The sequence below is a fragment of the Bombina bombina genome, chromosome 5, assembly GCF_027579735.1.
Source record: "Bombina bombina isolate aBomBom1 chromosome 5, aBomBom1.pri, whole genome shotgun sequence".
Lineage (NCBI taxonomy): Eukaryota > Metazoa > Chordata > Amphibia > Anura > Bombinatoridae > Bombina > Bombina bombina.
In genome coordinates, this window is record NC_069503.1 from 1,678,513 (window position 1) to 1,701,842 (window position 23,330).

Sequence of the window (23,330 nt, forward strand, 5' to 3'; positions counted from 1 at the left end):
GCTATCAGGATTACTGAAACTCTCTCCTGTTTGATTCGAGCAATCACGCGTGGAAGGAGAGGAAACGGTGGAAACACATAAGTTAGGCTGAATGACCAAGGCACTGCCAAGGCATCTATCAGTTTGGCCTGGGGATCCCTTGACCTGGATCTGTAACGTGGAAGCTTGGCATTCTGGCGAGATGCCATCAAGTCCAGTTCCGGTCTGCCCCATTTGTGAATCAATGAAGCAAACACCTCCAGATGGAATTCCCACTCCCCCAGATGAAAAGTCTGATGACTTAGAAAATCGGCTTCCCAATTTTCTACTCCTGGGATTTAGATTGCCGACAGATAACAAGAGTGGGTCTCCGCTCATCGGATTATCTTGGATACTTCTATCATTGCTAATGAACTCCTTGTTCCCCCCTGATGATTGATATATGCCGCAGTCGTGATGTTGTCCGACTGTAATCTGTTGAATTTGGTTGAAGCCAACTGAAGCCATGCCTGAAGTGCATTGTATATTGCTCTCAGTTCCAGAATATTGATTGGAAGTAGAGACTCCACCTGAGTCCAAACACCGTGAGCCTTCAGGGAATTCCAGACTGCACCCCAGCCCAGAAGGCTGGCATCCGTTGTCACTATCACCCACGAGGGTCTGCAGAAACAAGTCCCCTGGGACAGATGATCCGGCGACAACCACCAAAGAAGAGAGTCTCTGGTCTCTTGATCCAGATTTATCTGAGGAGATAAATCCACATAATCCCCATTCCACTGTCCAAGCATGCACAGCTGCAGTGGTCTGAGATGAAAGCGAGCAAACGGAATGATGTCCATTGCCGCTGCCATTAATCCAATTACTTCCATACACTGAGCCACTGATGGCCGAGGAATGGACTGAAGTGCTCGGCAAGTATTTAGACTCTTTGATTTTCTGACCTCTGTCAGAAATATTTTCATGTCTACTGAGTCTATCAGAGTTCCCAAAAAGGGGACCCTTGCCTGTGAAACTAGTGAACTCTTCTCTATGTTCACCTTCCAACCGTGAGTTCTCAGGAAAGACAGGACTGTGTCCGTGTGAGATCTTGTCAGTTAAGTTGATGCCTTGATCAAAATGTCATCCAGATAAGGCACCACTGCTATGCCTCGTGGTCTGAGAACTGCCAGAAGAGACCCTAGAACCTTTGTGAAGATTCTGGGTGCTGTGACCAACCTGAAGGGAAGAGCCACGAACTGATAATATTTGTCCAGGAAGGCAAACCTTAGAAACTGATGATGATCCTTGTGGATAGGAATATGAAGGTAAACATCCTTCAAGTCCATGGTAGTCATATATTGACCCTCCTGGATCATTGGTAAGATTGTTCGTATAGTCTCCATCTTGAACGATGGGACTCTGAGAAACTTGTTTAGACACTTGAGATCTAAAATGGGTCTGAAAGTTCCCTCTTTTTTGGGAACTACGAAAAGATTTGAGTAAAACCCCTGTCCCTGTTCCGGTTCTGGAACAGGACAAATTATTCCCATGGTAGAGAAGTCTTTTACACAGAGTAAGAATGCCTCTCTTTTTATCTGGTCTACAGATAATTGTGAAAGATGAAATCTCCCTCCTGGGAGAAAATCCTTGAATTCCAGTTGATACCCGTGGGTCACGCTTTCCAGCGCCCATGGGTCCTGAACATCTCTTGCCCAAGCCTGAGCAAAGAAAGAAAGTCTGCCCCCTACTAGATCCAGTCCCGGATCGGGGGCCGCCCCTTCATGCTGTCTTTGTAGCAGCAGCGGGTTTCTTGGATTGTTTACCTTTATTCCAGTTCTGGTTGGGTCTCCAGACTGAAAATTCCCTTCCTGCTTTGTGGAGGAAGAGGAAGCAGAGGGTCCTCCTTTAAAATTCCGAAAGGAATGAAAATTATTTTGATTACCCCTCATCTTAACAGACTTATCCTGAGGTAGGGTGTGTCCTTTACCTCCTGTAATGTCAGAAATGATTTCCTGCAATTCAGGCCCGAAAAGGGTCTTACCCTTAAAGGGAACAGCCAAAAGCTTAGTTTTTGATGACACATCAGCAGAACAAGATTTGAGCCATAGCGCTCTTTCCGCTAGAATAGCAAATCCTACATTTTTCGCCGCTTATTTAGCAATTTGAAAAGCGGCATCAGTAATAAAAGAATTAGCTAGCCTTAATTATATCTAGAATGTCATCTAATGGAGTCTCAACCTTAAGAGACTCTTCCAGAGCCTCAAACCAAAAAGCTGCTGCAGTAGTTACTGGAACAATGCAAGCCGTAGGTTGTAAAAGAAAACCCTGATTAATAAATCATTTCTTTAGAAGACCCTCTAACTTTTTATCCATAGGGTCTTTGAAAGCACAACTGTCCTCAATAGGTATAGTTGTACGCTTAGCCAGGGTAGATATAGCTCCCCCTACCTTAGGGACTGTTTGCCACGAGTCCCGAATGGTGTCTGATATGGGGTACATTTTCTTAAAATTAGGAGGGGGAGAAAAATTATACCTGGTCTATCCCATTCCTTTTTTATAATTTCCGAAATTCTTTTAGGAACCGGAAAAACATCAGTGTAAGTAGGCACTTCTAGATATTTGTCCATCTTACACAATTTCTCTGGTGGTATCACAATAGGGTCACAATCATCCAGAGTCGCTAAAACCTCCCGAAGTAACAGGCGGAGGTGTTCAAGCTTAAATGTAAAGGACATCACGTCCGAATCTGTCTGAGGTAACACATTCCCTGAGTCTGAAATTTCTCCCTCAGACAGCAATTCTCTGACCCCCAACTCAGAGCACTGTGAGGGTACATCGGAAATAGCCAATAAAGCATCAGAGGATTCAGTATTCACATTAATACCTGACCTACTGCGTTTACCCTGTAACACTGGTAATTTGGATAATACCTCTGTAAGGGTACTTGACATAACTGCAGCCCTCTCCTGCAGAGTAAAGGAATTAGACGCACTAGAGGTACTTGGCGTCGCTTGTGTGGGCGTTAAAGGTTGTGACATTTGGGGAGAATTGGATGGCATATCCTGATTCTCTTCAGACTGAGAATCATCCTTAGGCACACTATCTTGACCTAAAATATGGTCTTTACAATGTAAGGCCCTTTCAGTACAAGAGTCACACATTGTTAGAGGGGGTTCCACAATAGCTTCTAAACACATAGAGAAATTAGTTTCCTCAATGTCAGACATGTTGAACAGACTAGTAATAACCACAGAAGTCGTTAAACACTTTATTTATTGCTTTAAACAAAAAGCGCACAATTTTTCCAAAACTGCTTCAAAAATGTTAATTTGCCCTAAAAATTAACTGTAACTTATTAATGGCTCCAAAAATTCTTGCACCCCAAGAGTAAGGGGAGAAATTAACCTCTAAAAGTAAGTTAAATTACATAAATGTCAATTTAAACAAAAATACCCCCTGCTGCTCGCCACAGCTCTGCTGTGGTGCCTACCTGCCCCCCAGGGTACTTTAAAATGACTCGCCAACGATCTCGACCAGAGAATGACTGTCTAGGATCAACCGGAGCTAATGCTTGCTGCTTCTCAGCCAGAAGGAAGTGCGCATCTGAGCGTGCAAAATTAAGCCCCGCCTATCATGGCCGATGCTCGAGTAGGCCTAAAACAACCGCATGGTGAAACAGTTTTAAGCAAAACTAAGTGGAACATATAAAACCCCAACAGCATACCAGTATAGCCACACCGGTTATTTAGTGCAAACAAAAAAACGATCAACAGTTTCTGCCTCTCCCAGTGTCTCATATCATGCCCATTAAAATGATTGTCAACAGAAAATTAAAACATTGGTCTCCATTAACACCCATCTGTTTAACAGGTCTACTGCTTACCCCATTCCCATACAGGGAAATAAATGCCAGCCAGATCTGATATATCAAGTCTTATCAGAAATAAAGGGCTACACATACCTTAATGCTGCTTGTAGCATGAAACCGTTCTCCACACTGAAGATGTCTCTTGTATTACCTTCAGAAGTCTTGTGGGAACTAACATGGATCTTAATTACAGCTGCTAAGATCATCAACCTCAGGGCAGAAATCTTCTTCCATATCCCCCTGAGAAAAATAGTACTCACCAGTACCATTTAAAATAAAAAACTTCTTGATTGAAGAAACTAAAACTAACACCTCACTTTACCTCTTCCTAGTATAACACAGGCAAAGAGAATGACTGGTGGTGGAGGGGTAGGGAGGAGCTATATATATACAGCTCTGCTGTGGTGCTCTTTGCCAGTAAGGATGAAATCTGTGGACTCGTCGTATCTTGTAGAAGAAATCCAAAACTTAAACTATATTGAGATCTTGTATTCATGGCAGGTAGAGTTAGTAAAATCAACCTATTCCAAGTTTGTGAGCGGGAAAACTGTTGGTAGTCTCTTTCCTAACAAACTGCCAAAAGGACAGTGCAGCATGTGCGGCCTAAGTGTTAGGGCTCTTCTCGTCCACCTTCCCCCACACATAGAAGAGTAATGATGTCTCGTTCCTGGCTAATTGTGAATGTGCAGTCAAAGTGTTAGGGCTCTTCTGGTCCACCCTCCCCCACACATAGAAGAGTAATGATGTCTCATTCCTGGCTAACTGTGAATGTGCAGTCAAAGTGTTAGGGCTCTTCTCGTCCACCTTCCCCCACAGATAGAAGAGTAATGATGTCTCATTCCTGGCTAACTGTGAATGTGCAGTCAAAGTGTTAGGGCTCTTCTGGTCCACCCTCCCCCACACATAGAAGAGTAATGATGTCTCATTCCTGGCTAACTGTGAATGTGCGGCCAAAGTGTTAGGGCTCTTCTGGTCCACCCTCCCCCACACATAGAAGAGTAATGATGTCTCTTTCCTGGCTAACTGTGAATGTGCAGTCAAAGTGTTAGGGCTCATCTGGTCCACCCTCCCCCACACATAGAAGAGTAATGATGTCTCATTCCTGGCTAACTGTGAATGTGCAGTCAAAGTGTTAGGGCTCTTCTGGTCCACCCTCCCCCACACATAGAAGAGTAATGATGTCTCATTCCTGGCTAACTGTGAATGTGCAGTCAAAGTGTTAGGGCTCTTCTCGTCCACCCTCCCCCACACATAGAAGAGTAATGATGTCTCATTCATGGCTAACTGTGAATGTGCAGTCAAAGTGTTAGGGCTCTTCTGGTCCACCTTCCCCCACACATAGAAGAGTAATGATGTCTCGTTCCTGGCTAACTGTGAATGTGCGGCCAAAATGTTAGGGCTCTTCTTGTCCACCCTCCCGCACACATAGAAGAGTAATGATGTCTTGTTCCTGGCTAACTGTGAATGTGCAGTCAAAATGTTAGGGCTCTTCTGGTCCACCCTCCCCCACACATAGAAGAGTAATGATGTCTTGTTCCTGGCTAACTGTGAATGTGCAGTTAAAATGTTAGGGCTCTTCTGGTCCACCCTCCCCCACACATAGAAGAGTAATGATGTCTTGTTCCTGGCTAACTGTGAATGTGCAGTCAAAGTGTTAGGGCTCTTCTGGTCCACCTTCCCCCACACATAGAAGAGTAATGATGTCTCTTTCCTGGCTAACTGTCAATGGGCAGTCAAAGTGTTAGGACTCTTCTGGTCAACCCTCCCCCACACATAGAAGAGTAATGATGTCTCTTTCCTGGCTAACTGTGAATGTGCAGTCAAAGTGTTAGGGCTCTTCTAGTCCACCCTCCCCCACACATAGAAGAGTAATGATGTCTCTTTCCTGGCTAACTCTGAATGTGCAGTCAAAGTGTTAGGGCTCTTCTGGACCACCCTCCCCCACACATAGAAGAGTAATGATGTCTCTTTCCTGGATAACTGTTAATGTGCAGTCAAAGTGTTAGGGCTCTTCTGGTCCACCCTCCCCCACACATAGAAGAGTAATGATGTCTCTTTCCTGGATAACTGTAAATGTGCAGTCAAAATGTTAGGGCTCTTCTCGTCCACCTTCCCCCACACATAGAAGAGTAATGATGTCTCTTTCCTGGATAACTGTGAATGTGCAGTCAAAATGTTAGGGCTCTTCTTGTCCACCTTCCCCCACACATAGAAGAGTAATGATGTCTCTTTCCTGGATAACTGTGAGTGTTTGGCCAAAATGTTAGGGCTCTTCTCATCCACCTTCCCCCACACATAGAAGAGTAATGATGTCTCATTCCTGGCTAACTGTGAATGTGCAGTCAAAGTGTTAGGGCTCTTCACCTCCAAATTCCCCCACATATTAAAAGGTAGTGATCCGATCCGTGAATTGCCACGCTTGTCGGCTAGATTGCAAGTTTGGTGAAATATAGTAATTGAAGCCTGATCCGGGGGGTCGGCTGCAAGGACCAGGCCTGTCCGACATGATTGGAGTGCTGCTGACTACCTTCCCTCTGGCTACCTGTGGGTAAAAATACCATAGAAGTGAGAGATGTCAGGTTCCTTGCCTCCTAGCTGTATATTACATGAGCCAGCTGTCCAGGTCCCTGAGCAGCGTCACCTTAAAGTCCGAAAAGAGGGCCTGTATGGTCTTTAGACTGTCCTCCATATTGAGTAGTATGGGAGTAAGTAGCTGGCGTTACGTACCTGTGATATGCAGCAGACGCTCCACTTTAGATGTTGCGATATAGGGACAAGTGCCGATCACACTTCTATTGACTGGTATCTCTGGTGTGAGTTTGAGGGGTAATCTGTAGTTTTGTCTCTGCATTGGTGGATTACCGTGTGTATGGGAATATGGCCGTTTACCAGCAGTCTGTGTACCAGGTTATCCAAAGAGTCTCGAATATCTCCTTTGCAGCATATTTGTCTGAGCTCAAAGGTAGTTGCTGGTAGTCTCAAAAATTGGTAGGATATCTGGAGTGGATTTTAGCTAAATCTGATGGTTTTATGTGCAATTTCAGCTGAGCTGAAGTAATGTGCGACCAATCAGCTTCTGAGTTTGCTCCGCCCCCCCTCTGGCTGCTAGTGAGCACGCTACACTGCTAGGAAGATTAGGTAGGAGGTTGCAGGCTCCTGTGACAGCTTGGGAAGCTGCTTTCCCCTGCAATCTCTAAGCTCCCTCCACATTTCCTCTAATTTTAGAGATTTTTTATGGTGGGAGCGGCAGGATTTAGCCAAGGACTGAATGTAAGGAGCAAAAGGAAGATCTGAGTCAAGTGTGACCCCAAGACTTCAGGCATGTGGGATAGGGGTAATGATGGTGTTGTCGACAGTTATAGAGAAATTGGGGGTGGAGATTTTAGAAGAAGGGGGGAAATAAGGAGCTCAGTTTTGGAGAGATTTAGCTTGAGGTAGTGAGAGGACATCCAGGAAGAGATATGAGAGAGACAGTTATTGACACGGGTTAGCAAGGAAGGAGATAGTACTGGTGCAGAGAAGTAGATTTGGGTATCGTCGGCATACAAATAATATTGAAAACTGTGGGACTTAATTATGGAACCTAAAGATGATGTGTAGATTGAGAAGAGAAGGGAACCGAGAACAGAGCCTTGTGGTACCCCGACAGAAAAAGGTAACGGGGCAGAGGATACCCCACAGAAGGCTACACTAAAGGTATGGTTTGATTGGTAGGAACAGAACCAAGAGAGGGCTGTGTCACAAATGCTGTAGGATTGGAGGGTTTGGAGGAAAAGAGGGTGGTCAACAGTATCAAAGGCTGCAGAGAGATCAAGGAGGATAAGCAGAGAAAAGTGGCCTTTGGATTTAGCTGTAAGTAGCTCATTGGTAACCATAATGATTGCTGTCTCTGTGGAGTGATGGGGAAGAAATCCAGATTGCAGTCAGACAAGGAGGAAGTTTAATGTAAGGAAATGGGATAGGCGTGCATATACTAGCTTTTCAAGAAGCTTTGAGGCGAGAGGGAGTAGGGAAATAGGGCAGTAGTTGGATGGGGAGGTTGGATCAAGGGAAGGTTTTTTGAGGATAGGTATGACCAGTGCATGTTTCAGAGATGAGGGAAATATACCAGTGCTGAGGGAGAAGTTTAAAATGTGTGTGAGCATAGGGGTAAGGGTAGCAGAGAGGGAGGGGAGTAGCTGTGAGGGGATAGGGTCAAGGGGACAGGTAGTGAGGTGAGAGCTCAGTATAAGTGCCGAAACTTCTTCCTCAGTAACAGGGGAGAATGAGCTAAGTTTAAGGTTATGTGGGTTGTGGTTGATTGCGAGCGTTTGAGGGGGTGAGAGAATGGAAGTATTTTGAGAGCTGATTTAGTTTCTGATGGAGTCGATTTTGTTATTGAAGTCACTGGCTAAGTCTTGAGCTGACAGAGAGGTTCTATTAGGAGGTGGGTGGAAAAGAGTATTAGAAGTGGAGAACAGATGTTTTGGGTTTGAAGAAAGAGTAGAGATAAGAGTAGAGAAGTAATGTTGCTTATAGAGATTAAGGGCAGAATATCAGATGAACTCCGAGATTTTCTCAAGTGTCGCTCAGCAGTACGGGAACATCTGCGTATGTACCGTGTCAGAGGAGTATGCCAGGGCTGAGTATGAGTGTGTGATTTCCGAGCTATGGTAAGAGGGGCCAGATTGTCAAGGACAGATGTATGGGTGGAATTATAGTGCCAGATAGATTGTTCAGGGCAAGAAAAGGAGGAGAAGGATGAGAGGAGCGGTTGAAGGGAATTAGCAAGTTGTTGCTGATCTAAAGACATAATGCTTCTGTGAAGTTTGGTGTGAGGAGTAGAAGGAGGGAGAGTTGTAGGAAGGGATGATATGTTGCAAGTAAGGAGATGGTGGTCAGAAAGAGGAAAAGGGGAGTTTGAGAAGTTTGAGAGAGTGCATTGATAGCTAAAGATCAGGTCAAGAGAGTGACTGTCTTTGTGAGTGGGAGAATCAGTCCATTGTGACAGACCGAAAGAGGAAGTGAGTTGCAGAAGTTGTTTTGCAGATGAGGCAGTGGGATTGTTAAGGGGGATGTTGAAGTCGCCAAGAATGAAGGAAGGGGTGTCTGAGGAAAGGAAATAAGGTAGCCAGGCAGCCAAGTGATCTAGAAATTGAGTTGCAGAGCCAGGGGGTCGGTATATGACTGCGACATGTACAGAGAGAGGGGAGAATAAGCAAATCATGTGGGGTTCTAATGAGGAAAATGTGAGGGAAGAGATGGGATGTATTTGTTGAAAGGTGCAACGAGAGGAAAGTAAAATATCTACACCACCTCCTTGTCTATTACCAGACCTAGGAGTGTGGCTGAAGGGGAGACCCCCATGTGACAGAGCAGCAGTGGATGCTGTGTCTAGGGGAGAGAGCCAGGTTTCTCTGAGGGCCAGAAGGTTAAAGGGACATGAAACCCAATTTTTTTCTCTCATGATTCAGATAGAAAATACAATTTTAAACAACTTTCTAATTTACTTCTATTATCTAATATGTCTCATTCTCTTGGTATCACTTGTTGAAGAAGCAGCAATGCACAAATGGTTTCTAACTGAACACATGGGTAAGCCAATCACAATCGATATAAATATTCAGCCACGAATCAACAGCTAGACCTTAGGTTTTCTGCTACTCCTGAGCTTGCCTAGATAAACCTTTCAGCAAAGGATAACAAGAGAAGGAAGTAAATTAAATAATAGAAGTAAACTGGAAAGTTGTTTAGAATTGTATTCTCTATCTGAATGATGAAAGCAAAATTTTGTGTTTCATGTCCCTTTAAGTATGCACCATGCACCAGCATTTTAAATACAACACTTGCTCGGAGAGCCTAAGGTGGTTGTATCATCTGGTAATGAATCAATTTGTTAATTGCTGACATGATACAGGCCCCACTGATGATCTTAGCAATTGCAGTATTTAATATGTGGGTGCAGTGACAATATCTAGCTATGCTTCACATGCACGTGCTGAGAAAAATGTTAGCTCAATAATAGTGATAACTCTTACTAGAAGCATTTTGGCCATTACATGTATATTGTAAATATGTTTCTATTCAAATATGTAATAAATCTATGTGTGTTTATATTTTAACTGGAATGTCCCTTTAAGGGAGCGGGAGATAAAGAGGTCATGTATAGAAGTGAGCTTGTTGCAAACAGAGCGAGAGTTCCAGAGTGCACAAGTGAAAGGGGGAGTGGCTTTTGATGCAAGAGGAATGTGAGTAAGGTTGTCAGAGTTTTGTTTTCTGAGTCTTTGGGATGGTACACATGGATGTGCACGGCTTGTCAGTGGTTGGGGACCAGGATTAGGGGAGATGTCACCAGCAGTAAGTAGAAGCAAGAGGGAGAGTGACATGAGATGAGATACAGATTTGCAGTAGTGAGACTGCTTTTGAGATGAGCTGCAGGGGGGAGAGAGAGTGTTAAGGAATAAGTAAAGTTCATGAGCACAAAAGTAAGGTGAGTTTAAGAGAGATGGGCTAATGAACAGTGCAGGTGGAGAGGGAGAAGGAGTAAATGAATAGTGTAGTTTGTTATAGAGACAAAGGATAGCAAAAGGCTCGCCAGAAACACAAGTTATGAAGCTGCAGTCTAAAGACCGCTGCTCCATAACCTGTCCGTCTGCTCTGAGGCGGTGGACAGACATCGATCGGGTTGATTGACACCCCCTGCTAGTGGCCGATTGGACGCAAATCTGCAGGGGGTGGCGTTGCACCAGTAGTTCACAAGAACTGCTGGTGCAATGATAAATGCTGACAATGTATGCTGTATTTATCGATGTGCAGCGGACATGATCCGCAATATCGGATCATGTCTGCTCGCACCTTATTAAATATGCCCCTATGGCAAAAGACAGCTATAAATTTAAGAAAAATAGCAAGTATTGATAAGGATTAAACATCACATGGCAATTAACGAAACATTAGAAGTAAGACTTTGGATAACATTACAACAAATGCAGGACTAAATTAACAACCTCAAATCATTTGCTCAATATACATATACACGTGCCAAAAGAGAGTTACAGGAGAGGAAAAAACACCAGAGTTACCAAGGCTTAGAAATGAGATGAGTGAGCCCTCAGCTAGCAACCTGTTGTACCAAGGCTTAGAAATGTGATGAGTGACCCCACAAATGACAACCTGTTGTACCAAGGCTTAGAAATGGGATGAGTGACCCCTCAGCTGGCAAACTGTTGTACCAAGGCTTAGAAATGTGATGAGTGACCCCACAAATGACAACCTGTTGTACCAAGGCTTAGAAATGTGATGAGTGACCCCACAAATGACAACCTGTTGTACCAAGGCTTAGAAATGTGATGAGTGACCCCACAAATGACAACCTGTTGTACCAAGGCTTAGAAATGTGATGAGTGACCCCACAAATGACAACCTGTTGTACCAAGGCTTAGAAATGTGATGAGTGACCATACAAATGACAACCTGTTGTACCAAGGCTTAGAAATGTGATGAGTGACCCCACAAATGACAACCTGTTGTACCAAGGCTTAGAAATGTGATGAGTGACCCCACAAATGACAACCTGTTGTATCAAGGCTTAGAAATGTGATGAGTGACCCCACAAATGACAACCTGTTGTACCAAGGCTTAGAAATGTGATGAGTGACCCCACAAATGACAACCTGTTGTACCAAGGCTTAGAAATGGGTTGAGTGACCCCACAAATGACAACCTGTTGTACCAAGGCTTAGAAATGGGTTGAGTGACCCCACAAATGACAACCTGTTGTACCAAGGCTTAGAAATGTGATGAGTGACCCCACAAATGACAACCTGTTGTACCAAGGCTTAGAAATGGGATGAGTGACCCCTCAGCTGGCAAACTGTTGTACCAAGGCTTAGAAATGTGATGAGTGACCCCACAAATGACAACCTGTTGTACCAAGGCTTAGAAATGTGATGAGTGACCCCACAAATGACAACCTGTTGTACCAAGGCTTAGAAATGGGATGAGTGACCCCACAAATGACAACCTGTTGTACCAAGGCTTAGAAATGTGATGAGTGACCCCACAAATGACAACCTGTTGTACCAAGGCTTAGAAATGGGATGAGTGACCCCTCAGCTGGCAAACTGTTGTACCAAGGCTTAGAAATGTGATGAGTGACCCCACAAATGACAACCTGTTGTACCAAGGCTTAGAAATGGGATGAGTGACCCCACAAATGACAACCTGTTGTAGCTTAGAAATGTGATGAGTGACCCCACAAATGACAACCTGTTGTACCAAGGCTTAGAAATGGGATGAGTGACCCCTCAGCTGGCAAACTGTTGTACCAAGGCTTAGAAATGTGATGAGTGACCCCACAAATGACAACCTGTTGTACCAAGGCTTAGAAATGTGATGAGTGACCCCACAAATGACAACCTGTTGTACCAAGGCTTAGAAATGGGATGAGTGACCCCACAAATGACAACCTGTTGTACCAAGGCTTAGAAATGTGATGAGTGACCCCACAAATGACAACCTGTTGTACCAAGGCTTAGAAATGTGATGAGTGACCCCACAAATGACAACCTGTTGTACCAAGGCTTAGAAATGTGATGAGTGACCCCACAAATGACAACCTGTTGTACCAAGGCTTAGAAATGAGATGAGTGACCCCACAAATGACAACCTGTTGTACCAAGGCTTAGAAATGGGATGAGTGACCCCTCAGCTGGCAAACTGTTGTACCAAGGCTTAGAAATGTGATGAGTGACCCCACAAATGACAACCTGTTGTACCAAGGCTTAGAAATGGGATGAGTGACCCCACAAATGACAACCTGTTGTAGCTTAGAAATGTGATGAGTGACCCCACAAATGACAACCTGTTGTACCAAGGCTTAGAAATGGGATGAGTGACCCCTCAGCTGACAACCTGTTGTACCAAGGCTTAGAAATGTGATGAGTGACCCCACAAATGACAACCTGTTGTACCAAGGCTTAGAAATGGGATGAGTGACCCCTCAGCTGGCAAACTGTTGTACCAAGGCTTAGAAATGTGATGAGTGACCCCACAAATGACAACCTGTTGTACCAAGGCTTAGAAATGGGATGAGTGACCCCACAAATGACAACCTGTTGTACCAAGGCTTAGAAATGTGATGAGTGACCCCACAAATGACAACCTGTTGTACCAAGGCTTAGAAATGGGATGAGTGACCCCTCAGCTGGCAACCTGTTGTACCAAGGCTTAGAAATGAGATGAGTGACCCCTCAGCTGGCAACCTGTTGTACCAAGGCTTAGAAATGTGATGAGTGACCCCACAAATGACAACCTGTTGTACCAAGGCTTAGAAATGGGATGAGTGACCCCTCAGCTGGCAACCTGTTGTACCAAGGCTTAGAAATGTGATGAGTAACCCCACAAATGACAACCTGTTGTACCAAGGCTTAGAAATGTGATGAGTGAGCCCTCAGCTGGCAACCTGTTGTACCAAGGCTTAGAAATGTGATGAGTGACCCCACAAATGACAACCTGTTGTACCAAGGCTTAGAAATGTGATGAGTGACCCCTCAGCTGGCAACCTGTTGTACCAAGGCTTAGAAATGTGATGAGTGACCCCACAAATGACAACCTGTTGTACCAAGGCTTAGAAATGTGATGAGTGACCCCACAAATGACAACCTGTTGTACCAAGGCTTAGAAATGGGATGAGTGACCCCTCAGCTGGCAAACTGTTGTACCAAGGCTTAGAAATGTGATGAGTGACCCCACAAATGTCAACCTGTTGTACCAAGGCTTAGAAATGGGATGAGTGACCCCACAAATGACAACCTTTTGTACCAAGGCTTAGAAATGGGATGAGTGACCCCTCAGCTGGCAACCTGTTGTACCAAGGCTTAGAAATTTGATTAGTGACGTCAATTTGCAACCTGAAAACCCATCTTAGAAAATGTCTTGTGTTTCCCCTAAAATTACAACCTGTCCCAAGGCTTAGCATGATGCTTGTCCCCTCAACTGACAACCTGTTGACTTAAAATAGAATGAGATATGTGACTTTTCAATTTACAACCTGTTAACCCAATGATAAGAAATGTTATGTATTACTTTTCAACTGACAACCTATTGACCCAAGGCTTAGAAATGTGATGTGTCTGCACCCAACTAAAAACTTAGATGTGTGATTTTACCTCCTATCTTACAAATGACCCAAGGTTTAGAAATGTAATGTGTGACTCCTCCACTAACAACCTGTGTAACCAACTCTAAGGAACATGACATTTCACCTTCTAGATTAAAACCTGTGTGATATCTAATAACTAATAATTGACCCAAAGGTTAGAAATGTGATTTGTAACCCCACCCCCCAACTGAAAATCTGTTTACCCAAGGCTTGGAAATGTGATCTTACCTCCTAACAAATGACCCAAGGCATAGAAATGTGATTTTACCTCCTAACAAATGACCCAAGGCATAGAAATGTGATCTTACCTCCTAACAAATGACCCAAGGCATAGAAATGTGATCTTACCTCCTAACAAATGACCCAAGGCTTGGAAATATGATCTTACCTCCTAACAAATGACCCAAGGCTTGGAAATGTGATCTTACCTCCTAACAAATGACCTAAGGCTTGGAAATGTGATCTTACCTCCTAACAAATGACCCAAGGCATAGAAATGTGATCTTACCTCCTAACAAATGACCCAAGGCATAGAAATGTGATCTTACCTCCTAACAAATGACCCAAGGCATAGAAATGTGATCTTACCTCCTAACAAATGACCCAAGGCATAGAAATGTGATCTTACCTCCTAACAAATGACCCAAGGCATAGAAATGTGATGTGTGACTCCAAACTGACAATCTGTTGACCCAAGTCAAATAGAAGTGTTGTGTCCTATATTACAATCCAATGACCTAAATATTAGAAATGCGGTGTGACCCCCAAAACTAGCAATCCTTTGACCCAAAATAAAATTCACGTACAGCCACCCTTCTTGGCATTTGTGATTTGCCACCTCCCTATATGGCAATCTGGTGATTCGAAGCTAAGAATGTGTTTACCTAAAGGTTAGAAAACTTACTTGTGACCTCCTATCTTATAATGGGGATCATGTGTAACCACCCTGGAACTGACATTGACTTAATGCTTAGAAACCCCAACATTTTCTTTCATGATTTGGATAGAACGTACAATTTCCTTTCATTTTCAAATTTGCTTTTTTCTCTTGTTATCCTTTGCTAAAAGAACAGCATTGCACTACTGGCAGCCAATCACAAAAGACAAATGTGTGCAGGCACCAATTAGCAGCAGCTCCCACTAGTGTAGGATACGTGCATATTCTTGTTTAACAATGGATACCAAGAGAACGAAGCACATTTGAAAATAGAAGTGAATTTAAATGGACATTCGGAATCATTTTGACGTTCACATCCCTTTAACCTTCCATGATACACATTTTTGAAAAGGGATATGTGTCTTTCCATCGGACAAAGTCTTAAGAAAGTGCTATGTGCTCTCCCATCTGACAATCCAGTTAACAAAGCTTTAAAACGAGGAATACATCCGACAGCTCAAAAGTTCAGCAACCTCATTTATTAGGATTTTATGGACATCTTATTTTCTCCTCTATAGGGATCTGGTCTATGACCTATGAGGAGGAGTTCACTTGCCCCTTGTATGTCACTGCAAGTCGTGGGTACACTGATTGCCTTCAATTACTCCTCAAGGAAGGAGCAGATGTTGATTTTTCCCCTGGTGGAGAAAGTGCCCTGCACGGTGCCTGTGAGAATGCACATTCCGAGTGTGTAAATCTTCTTCTAAGATATGGGGCAAATCCCAATTCAGTGTCTCAAGATGGAACCCTTCCCCTGCACCTCTGCAAGGCTTCTGAGTCCTATAAGTAAGTCATTCAAATGTCTCCCAATAAGTGTAAACTTTTTATCCAACCTACTCATCCAGTCGTTTTTTAATATCACAACTGATTTGCTTTAACTACAAAGGAAGGGGTTCCCAGGCGCCAACTGACGGAGGCTAGGTGTGATTTGCTTTAACTACAAAGGAAGGGGTTCCCAGGCGCCAACTGATGGAGGCTAGGTGTGATTTGCTTTAACTACAAAGGAAGGGGTTCCCAGGCGCCAACTGATGGAGGCTAGGTGTGATTTGCTTTAACTACAAAGGAAGGGGTTCCCAGGCGCCAACTGACGGAGGCTAGGTGTGATTTGCTTTAATTACAAAGGAAGGGGTTCCCAGGCGCCAACTGACAGAGGCTAGGTGTGATTTGCTTTAACTACAAAGGAAGGGGTTCCCAGGCGCCAACTGACAGAGGCTAGGTGTGATTTGCTTTAACTACAAAGGAAGGGGTTCCCAGGCGCCAACTGACAGAGGCTAGGTGTGATTTGCTTTAACTACAAAGGAAGGGGTTCCCAGGCGCCAACTGACGGAGGCTAGGTGTGATTTGCTTTAACTACAAAGGAAGGGGTTCCCAGGCGTCAACTGACGGAGGCTAGGTGTGATTTGCTTTAACTACAAAGGAAGGGGTTCCCAGGCGCCAACTGACGGAGGCTAGGTGTGATTTGCTTTAACTACAAAGGAAGGGGTTCCCAGGCGCCAACTGACGGAGGCTAGGTGTGATTTGCTTTAACTACAAAGGAAGGGGTTCCCAGGCGCCAACTGACGGAGGCTAGGTGTGATTTGCTTTAACTACAAAGGAAGGGGTTCCCAGGCGCCAACTGACGGAGGCTAGGTGTGATTTGCTTTAACTACAAAGGAAGGGGTTCCCAGGCGCCAACTGATGGAGGCTAGGTGTGATTTGCTTTAACTACAAAGGAAGGGGTTCCCAGGCGCCAACTGACGGAGGCTAGGTGTGATTTGCTTTAACTACAAAGGAAGGGGTTCCCAGGTGCCAACTGACGGAGGCTAGGTGTGATTTGCTTTAACTTTCTGGGAACATCAACTCTCTTTGTCCTTAGCAAGAGGGCACACATTCCCTTGAAGCCTGCTTGTAAAATCATTAAAGGGAAACTGACCCCAAAGTTTTTCTTTCGTAATTCAGATAGAGCAGTAATTTTAAGCAACTTTTGAATTTACTCCTATTAACACTTTTTCTTCGTTCTCTTGCTATCTTTGTTTGCATCTAAGTTATTTTTTGGTTCAGACCCAGGACAGCACTTGTTTATTGGTCGATTAAATCAATCCACCAATCAGCAAGAACAACCTAGGTTGTAAACTAAAAATGGCATCTAAACTTACATTCTTGCTTTTCAAATAAAGATAGCAAGAGAATGAAGAAAATTTGATAATAGGAGTAAATTAGAAAGTTGCTTAAAATTGCTGCTCTATCTGCATCATGAAAGAAAAAATTTGGGTTCAGTGGTCCCTTTATTGAATATGTTAAAACAGGCCACAGAACTGTACCTTGAGGCACACCTCTGGCTGCACTCTTCTACCAAATATCTACCATTTAACCCTTTGAGTGCTAATGACGGCTCTGAGTCATGAGCACTTTCCCACCTTGAGGGAGATCCGGGGGCTCCTAACCGCTCCTACCCCAGCGATCGTGCCTGTAGAGTGACAGGCATCGCCGGGACTTGACGTGATGTGCGGTGACGTCACGCGCAATGATGTGATGACGTCACCGCACAACTTTATTTATACTTAACAATGTTAAGTATAGAAGGCATGCTGCTTAGAAGCCTGTATCTCAGGAATCTAAGCAGCTACAGACCCCCCAAGACCCACCGTTTGAAAGGTAATCACTTAACCTTTCCAACAGTGTAAGTCTTCGGGGTCTGTAAAAAAAAAAGTTAATTTTTTTTTTCAAAAATAAAAAAAATTAAAAAAACCTTAGAAAATATTAGCACCCAGGTGGGAAAGTGCTTGGCACTCAAAGGGTTAAAAGAGAAGTAGGTAGGTAGTGAGACGCAAGTAGGTAGTGAGACGCAGGTTGGTAGTGAGATGCAGGTAGGTAGTGAGACGCAGGTAGGTAGTGAGACGCAGGTCGGTAGTGAGACGCAGGTCGGTAGTGAGACGCAGGTCGGTAGTGAGACGCAGGTAGGTAGTGAGACATAGGTCGGTAGTGAGACGCAGGTCGGTAGTGAGACACAGGTAGGTAGTGAGACGCAGGTCGGTAGTGAGACGCAGGTCGGTAGTGAGCAGCAGGTCGGTAGTGAGATGCAGGTAGGTAGTGAGACACAGGTCGGTAGTGAGACACAGGTCGGTAGTGAGACACAGGTCGGTAGTGAGACGCAGGTTGGTAGTGAGACGCAGGTCGGTAGTGAGACGCAGGTCGGTAGTGAGACGCAGGTAGGTAGTGAGACATAGGTCGGTAGTGAGACGCAGGTTGGTAGTGAGACACAGGTAGGTAGTGAGACGCAGGTCGGTAGTGAGACGCAGGACGGTAGTGAGACGCAGGTCGGTAGTGAAACGCAGGTCGGTAATGAGACTCAAGTCGGTAGTGAGACGCAGGTCGGTAGTGAGCAGCAGGTCGGTAGTGAGCAGCAGGTCGGTAGTGAGACACAGGTCGGTAGTGAGACGCAGGTCGGTAGTGAGACGCAGGTCGGTAGTGAGACGCAGGTCGGTAGTGAAACGCAGGTCGGTAGTGAGACTCAAGTCGGTAGTGAGACGCAGGTCGGTAGTGAGCAGCAGGTCGGTAGTGAGCAGCAGGTCGGTAGTGAGACACAGGTCGGTAGTGAGACGCAGGTCGGTAGTGAGACGCAGGTCGGTAGTGAAACGCAGGTCGGTAGTGAAACGCAGGTCGGTAGTGAGACGCAGGTCGGTAGTGAGACGCAGGTTGGTAGTAAGACACAGGTCGGTAGTGAGACTCAAGTCGGTAGTGAGACGCAGGTCGGTAGTGAGATGCAGGTCGGTAGTGAGCAGCAGGTCAGTAGTGAGACGCAGGTAGGTAGTGAGACGCAGGTTGGTAGTAAGATGCAGGTAGGTAGTGAAACGCAGGTCAGTAGTGAGACGCAGGTTGGTAGTGAGACGCAGGTCGGTAGTGAGACTCAAGTTGGTAGTGAGACGCAGGTTGGTAGTGAGACACGGGTCGGTAGTGAGATGAAGGTCGGTAGTGAGACGCAGGTCGGTAGTGAGACGCAGGTAGGTAGTGAGACGCAGGTAGGTAGTGAGATGCAGGTCGGTAGTGAGAGTGTCAACCAGGTGGGAGACCTGCATAAATACCGGGCATATAGCCCTCAATAAAGGAGATTTTGTTTTACCCTCAAGACGCAGCTTGGTCTCGTGTTGTGGGGGGGAATTAACTGGGTTCGTGTGTTGCTGATTCCGTATTCAGGGCATCTTTCATCTGGTATTAACCCTCGATATCAGGGTTATACCATAACAGGCAGGTAGTGAGATGCAGGTAGGTAAAGAGATGCAGGTAGGTAGTGAGACGCAGGTAGGTAGTGAGAAGCAGGTCGGTAGTGAGATGCAGGTCGGTAGTGAGACGCAGGTAGGTAGTGAGACGCAGGTCGGAAGTAAGACGCAGGTAGGTAGTTAGATGCAGGTCGGTAGTAAGACACAGGTAGATAGTGAGATGCAGGTCAGTAGTGAGTTTCAATTCGGTAGTGACACGCATGTAGGTAGTGAGATGCAGGTAGGTAGTGAGAAGCAGGTCGGTAGTGACACGCAAGTCGGTAGTAAGACGCAGGTAGGTAGTGAGATGCAGGTAGATACTGAGTCACAGTTAGGTAGGTAGTGAGACATAAGTTGATAGGTAGTGAGACACAGGTAGGTAGTAAGACGCAGGTAAGTAGTGAGACGCAGGTTGGTAGAAAGACGCAAGTTGGTAGTAAGACACAGTTAGGTAGTTAGTGAGATGCAGATAGGTAGTGAGATGCAGGTCGGTAGTAAGATGCAGGTTGGTAGTAAGAAGCAGGTTGGTAGTAAGACACAGGTAGATAGTGAGATGCAGGTCGGTAGTAAGACGCAGGTAGGTAGTAAGACGCAGGTTGGTAGTAAGACACAGGTAGGTAGTGAGATGCAGGTCAGTAATCAGACGCAGGTCGGTAGTGAGATGCAGGTTGGTAGTGAGATGCAGGTAGGTAGTGAGATGCAGGTAGGTAGTGAGACACAGGTGGGTAGTGAGACGCAGGTAGGTAGTGAGATGAAGGTAGGTAGTGAGACGCAGGTAGGTAGTGAGATGCAGGTCGGTAGTAAGACACAGGTAGGTAGTGTGACGCAGGTCGGTAGTGAGATGCGTGTCTGTAGTGAGACGCAGGTAGGTAGTGAGACGCAGGTAGGTAGTGAGACGCAGGTAGATAGTGAGATGCAGGTAGGTAGTGAGATGAAGGTCGGTAGTGAGACGCAGGTAGGTAGTGAGACGCAGGTTGGTAGTTAAACGCAGGTCGGTAGTGAAACACAAGTTGATAGGTAGTGAGACGCAGGTTGGTAGTAAGACACAGGTAGGTAGTGAGATGCAGGTCAGTAATCAGACGCAGGTCGGTAGTGAGATGCAGGTTGGTAGTGAGATGCAGGTAGGTAGTGAGATGCAGGTAGGTAGTGAGACACAGGTGGGTAGTGAGACGCAGGTAGGTAGTGAGATGAAGGTAGGTAGTGAGACACAGGTAGGTAGTGAGATGCAGGTCGGTAGTAAGACACAGGTAGGTAGTGTGACGCAGGTCGGTAGTGAGATGCGTGTCTGTAGTGAGACGCAGGTAGGTAGTGAGACGCAGGTAGGTAGTGAGACGCAGGTAGGTAGTGAGACGCAGGTAGATAGTGAGATGCAGGTAGGTAGTGAGATGAAGGTCGGTAGTGAGACGCAGGTAGGTAGTGAGACGCAGGTTGGTAGTTAAACGCAGGTCGGTAGTGAAACACAAGTTGATAGGTAGTGAGACGCAGGTCAGTAGTAAGACACAGGTAGGTAGTGAGATGCAGGTCAGTAGTAAGACTCAGGTAGGTAGTGAGACTCAGGTCAGTAGTGAAATGCAAGTAGGTAGTGAGATGCAGGTCGGTAGTGAGATGCAGGTCGGTAGTGAGATGCAGGTCAGTAGTAAGACACAGGTAGGTAGTGAAATGCAGGTTTGATTGCTTATTTGGTTAAGTAATGTAATTCTATTGTATTCTGTAAAAGGGCGTCTTCCCTCTATCTAATGTACTATACTCTTCCAATCCCCCATCTGGTCTCCTAGGAGAGTGTCAACTAGGTGGGAGACCTGCATAAATACTGGACATATAGCCCTCAATAAAAGGAGATTTTGTTTTACCCTCAAGACGGAGCTTGGTCTCGTGTTGTGGGGGGGAATTAACTGGGTTCGTGTGTTGCTGATCCCGTATTCAGGGCATCTTTCATCTGGTATTAACCTTCGATATCAGGGTTATACCATAACAATTGGTGGCAAGCGACGGGATGGTCCTTATCGCCCAGAAGAGCAACTACACATCCGGACCTAATGGGAATACCGTATGAAAGGCTGAAAAGAGCCACCCTTAAAGACCTGCTAGAACAACGGGGCTGACAGGCCAGTAACCTCAGGAAGAGGGAGATTATTACAATACTGACCGAGATGGACGGAGTACCAGGGACCAAAGGAACCAATGAGCCCCGCATATCAGACAGAACTCCCGAAGAAGCAAGCTTTGACCAGGCGGTTAAAATAAGACTGGCACATTATGGCCCCAACCCGACTGCCGAAATTATTGACCGGGTCATAGCAGCTGTGGAGGCCAACCTACTTCGCCAAAGCGGCGCTACAGCAGCCCAAGTCACAGCAACCCCAGTGGAAAAGAGAAAAGTACATTTTGCAGCTTTTAAAAACTTCCTGGAAACAGAAGGAGAGATTGATGGGTACCTTGCTTATTTTGAGAGGCAATGTGCCCTACACAAGGTACCCGCAGAGGACTGGGTCACAATATTATCCAGAAAATTATCCGGCCAGGCCAACGAGGATTTTCGGGCCATTCCAGATGAGGAAGTCGGGATTATAATGCTGTAAAAGAGGCTCTGCTCTCCAGGTATGCGATTACACCGGAGGCATACAGGAGACGGTTCAGAGACACTGTTAAACTAGCTGGAGATTCCTACGTCAAGTGGGCATGTAAGGTGCACGGCACAGCAGCTCACTGGATGGCGGGGTGCCAAGCCGTATCTGGGGAAGAGGTGCTGCAGCTATTCCTGTTGGAACATTGCTTCGACAAGTTATCCGCAGGAGTTAGAGAGTGGGTTCGGGACCGTAAACCCTTCACCCCACATGAAGCTGCTCGCCTGGCAGATGAGTATACGGATGCCCGCAAACTGGACACTGCTACCACTAAGATCGCTGCCAGAGTGGAGTACAGACTCACAGTCACCCCAGCAGCTACCAGTTACCAACCCCTGGCGCACCTCTCTACCACACCGCCTCCAGCCACGAACTTTCCTCAGACAGCCCGGTTCAACTCACGGGACTACTCACAACCTATTCGGTGCTTTGGATGTAAGCAACTAGGGCACAAAAGACCAGAGTGTCCCCTAAACACAGCGAACCAAGCACAGTCCTGGAGGAGACCCGCCGGCGGAAACCCACGTAACCCTCAGCCTGCTGCCCACTGCATAGAGGTGGAAGAATGCTTGGGCATCCTACATGAAGCAGACCCCGTGCAAGCTGCCCACCGGGATAACCGGCAACAGCACCGGCAACTGGTTAAAGTGAATGGGAAGGAGGTCAGTAGTCTACGGGATACTGGTGCTACCATGACCTTGCTCCAAAAGAACTTGGTGTCTGAGAACCAGCACACCGGAGACACTGTGGCTGTGAGGGTAGCAGGGGGCACTGTGTTCCGCCTACCTGTTGCCCGGGTACATTTGGATTGGGGAGTGGGCGCTAGACATGTGAATGTGGGGGTCATGAAGGACTTACCAGCTGATGTTCTCCTTTTAAATAACTTGGCCCCCCTTGTTTCTGCCTACGCTCCCATGGGTCCCGCCGATGTTAACCCTGTGACTACCCGTGCCCAGACCCGTGCTGCCAAGACCGACCCACCTACTGCTGAGCCCCAGGACACTGAGCTCAGTAAATCTCTATCCGATATTGAAGTGGAAGTCCCCTTACAACGTGCTGATGAAGGAGAAGAGTCAAGTAGAGGATGAAATGGTCACGTTAAACAATCACATAACGGTGCTACCGGGAGAGAAGAGGAGCACAGAGGAAAAAGCGCGTTTAGAACGGGAATCTCTGCTAGACAAGCTGCACCGACAGACCGCAGGAAACACCAACTTCAGAGTGGAACATGAAACATTAAAGACAAACTTAGCGACACTGGAGGAGAAGCTGACGCTGGCTCATAGTGAGGTGCAGCAACTCAAGGGCACCCTGCGTCAGTATGAAGGGCTTGTGGATACCTATAAAGAGCAGGTACAAAAAACTCATAAAGAAGCCAATGAGATTTGTCTCCAACTGGAAAGAAGCGTCTCTGAAAACAAAAACTTGAAGGATTGTTTAGCCCTGGTCTGGGCACTGAAGAAGTTGAACCCTTATTTATACAGACAGGAATTCTCTCTCATAACGGGAATGCAGATGGATTGTCCCGGCAAACTGACATTCCTACCACCTCCTAGTCAGGTCATCC

At 45.8% G+C, this 23,330-nt stretch overlaps 1 protein-coding gene across 1 annotated transcript in view; it reads left to right on the plus strand.

Moving 5' to 3' along the window:
- The window catches only part of ASB10 (ankyrin repeat and SOCS box containing 10), a 325,082-nt gene that overhangs the window by 194,385 nt on the left and 107,367 nt on the right, over positions 1 to 23,330 (plus strand). The window contains exon 2 of the mRNA XM_053713231.1: positions 15,423 to 15,690. Coding sequence (XP_053569206.1) covers positions 15,423 to 15,690 — 268 coding nt within the window. The remainder of the gene's footprint in view (positions 1 to 15,422; positions 15,691 to 23,330) is intronic.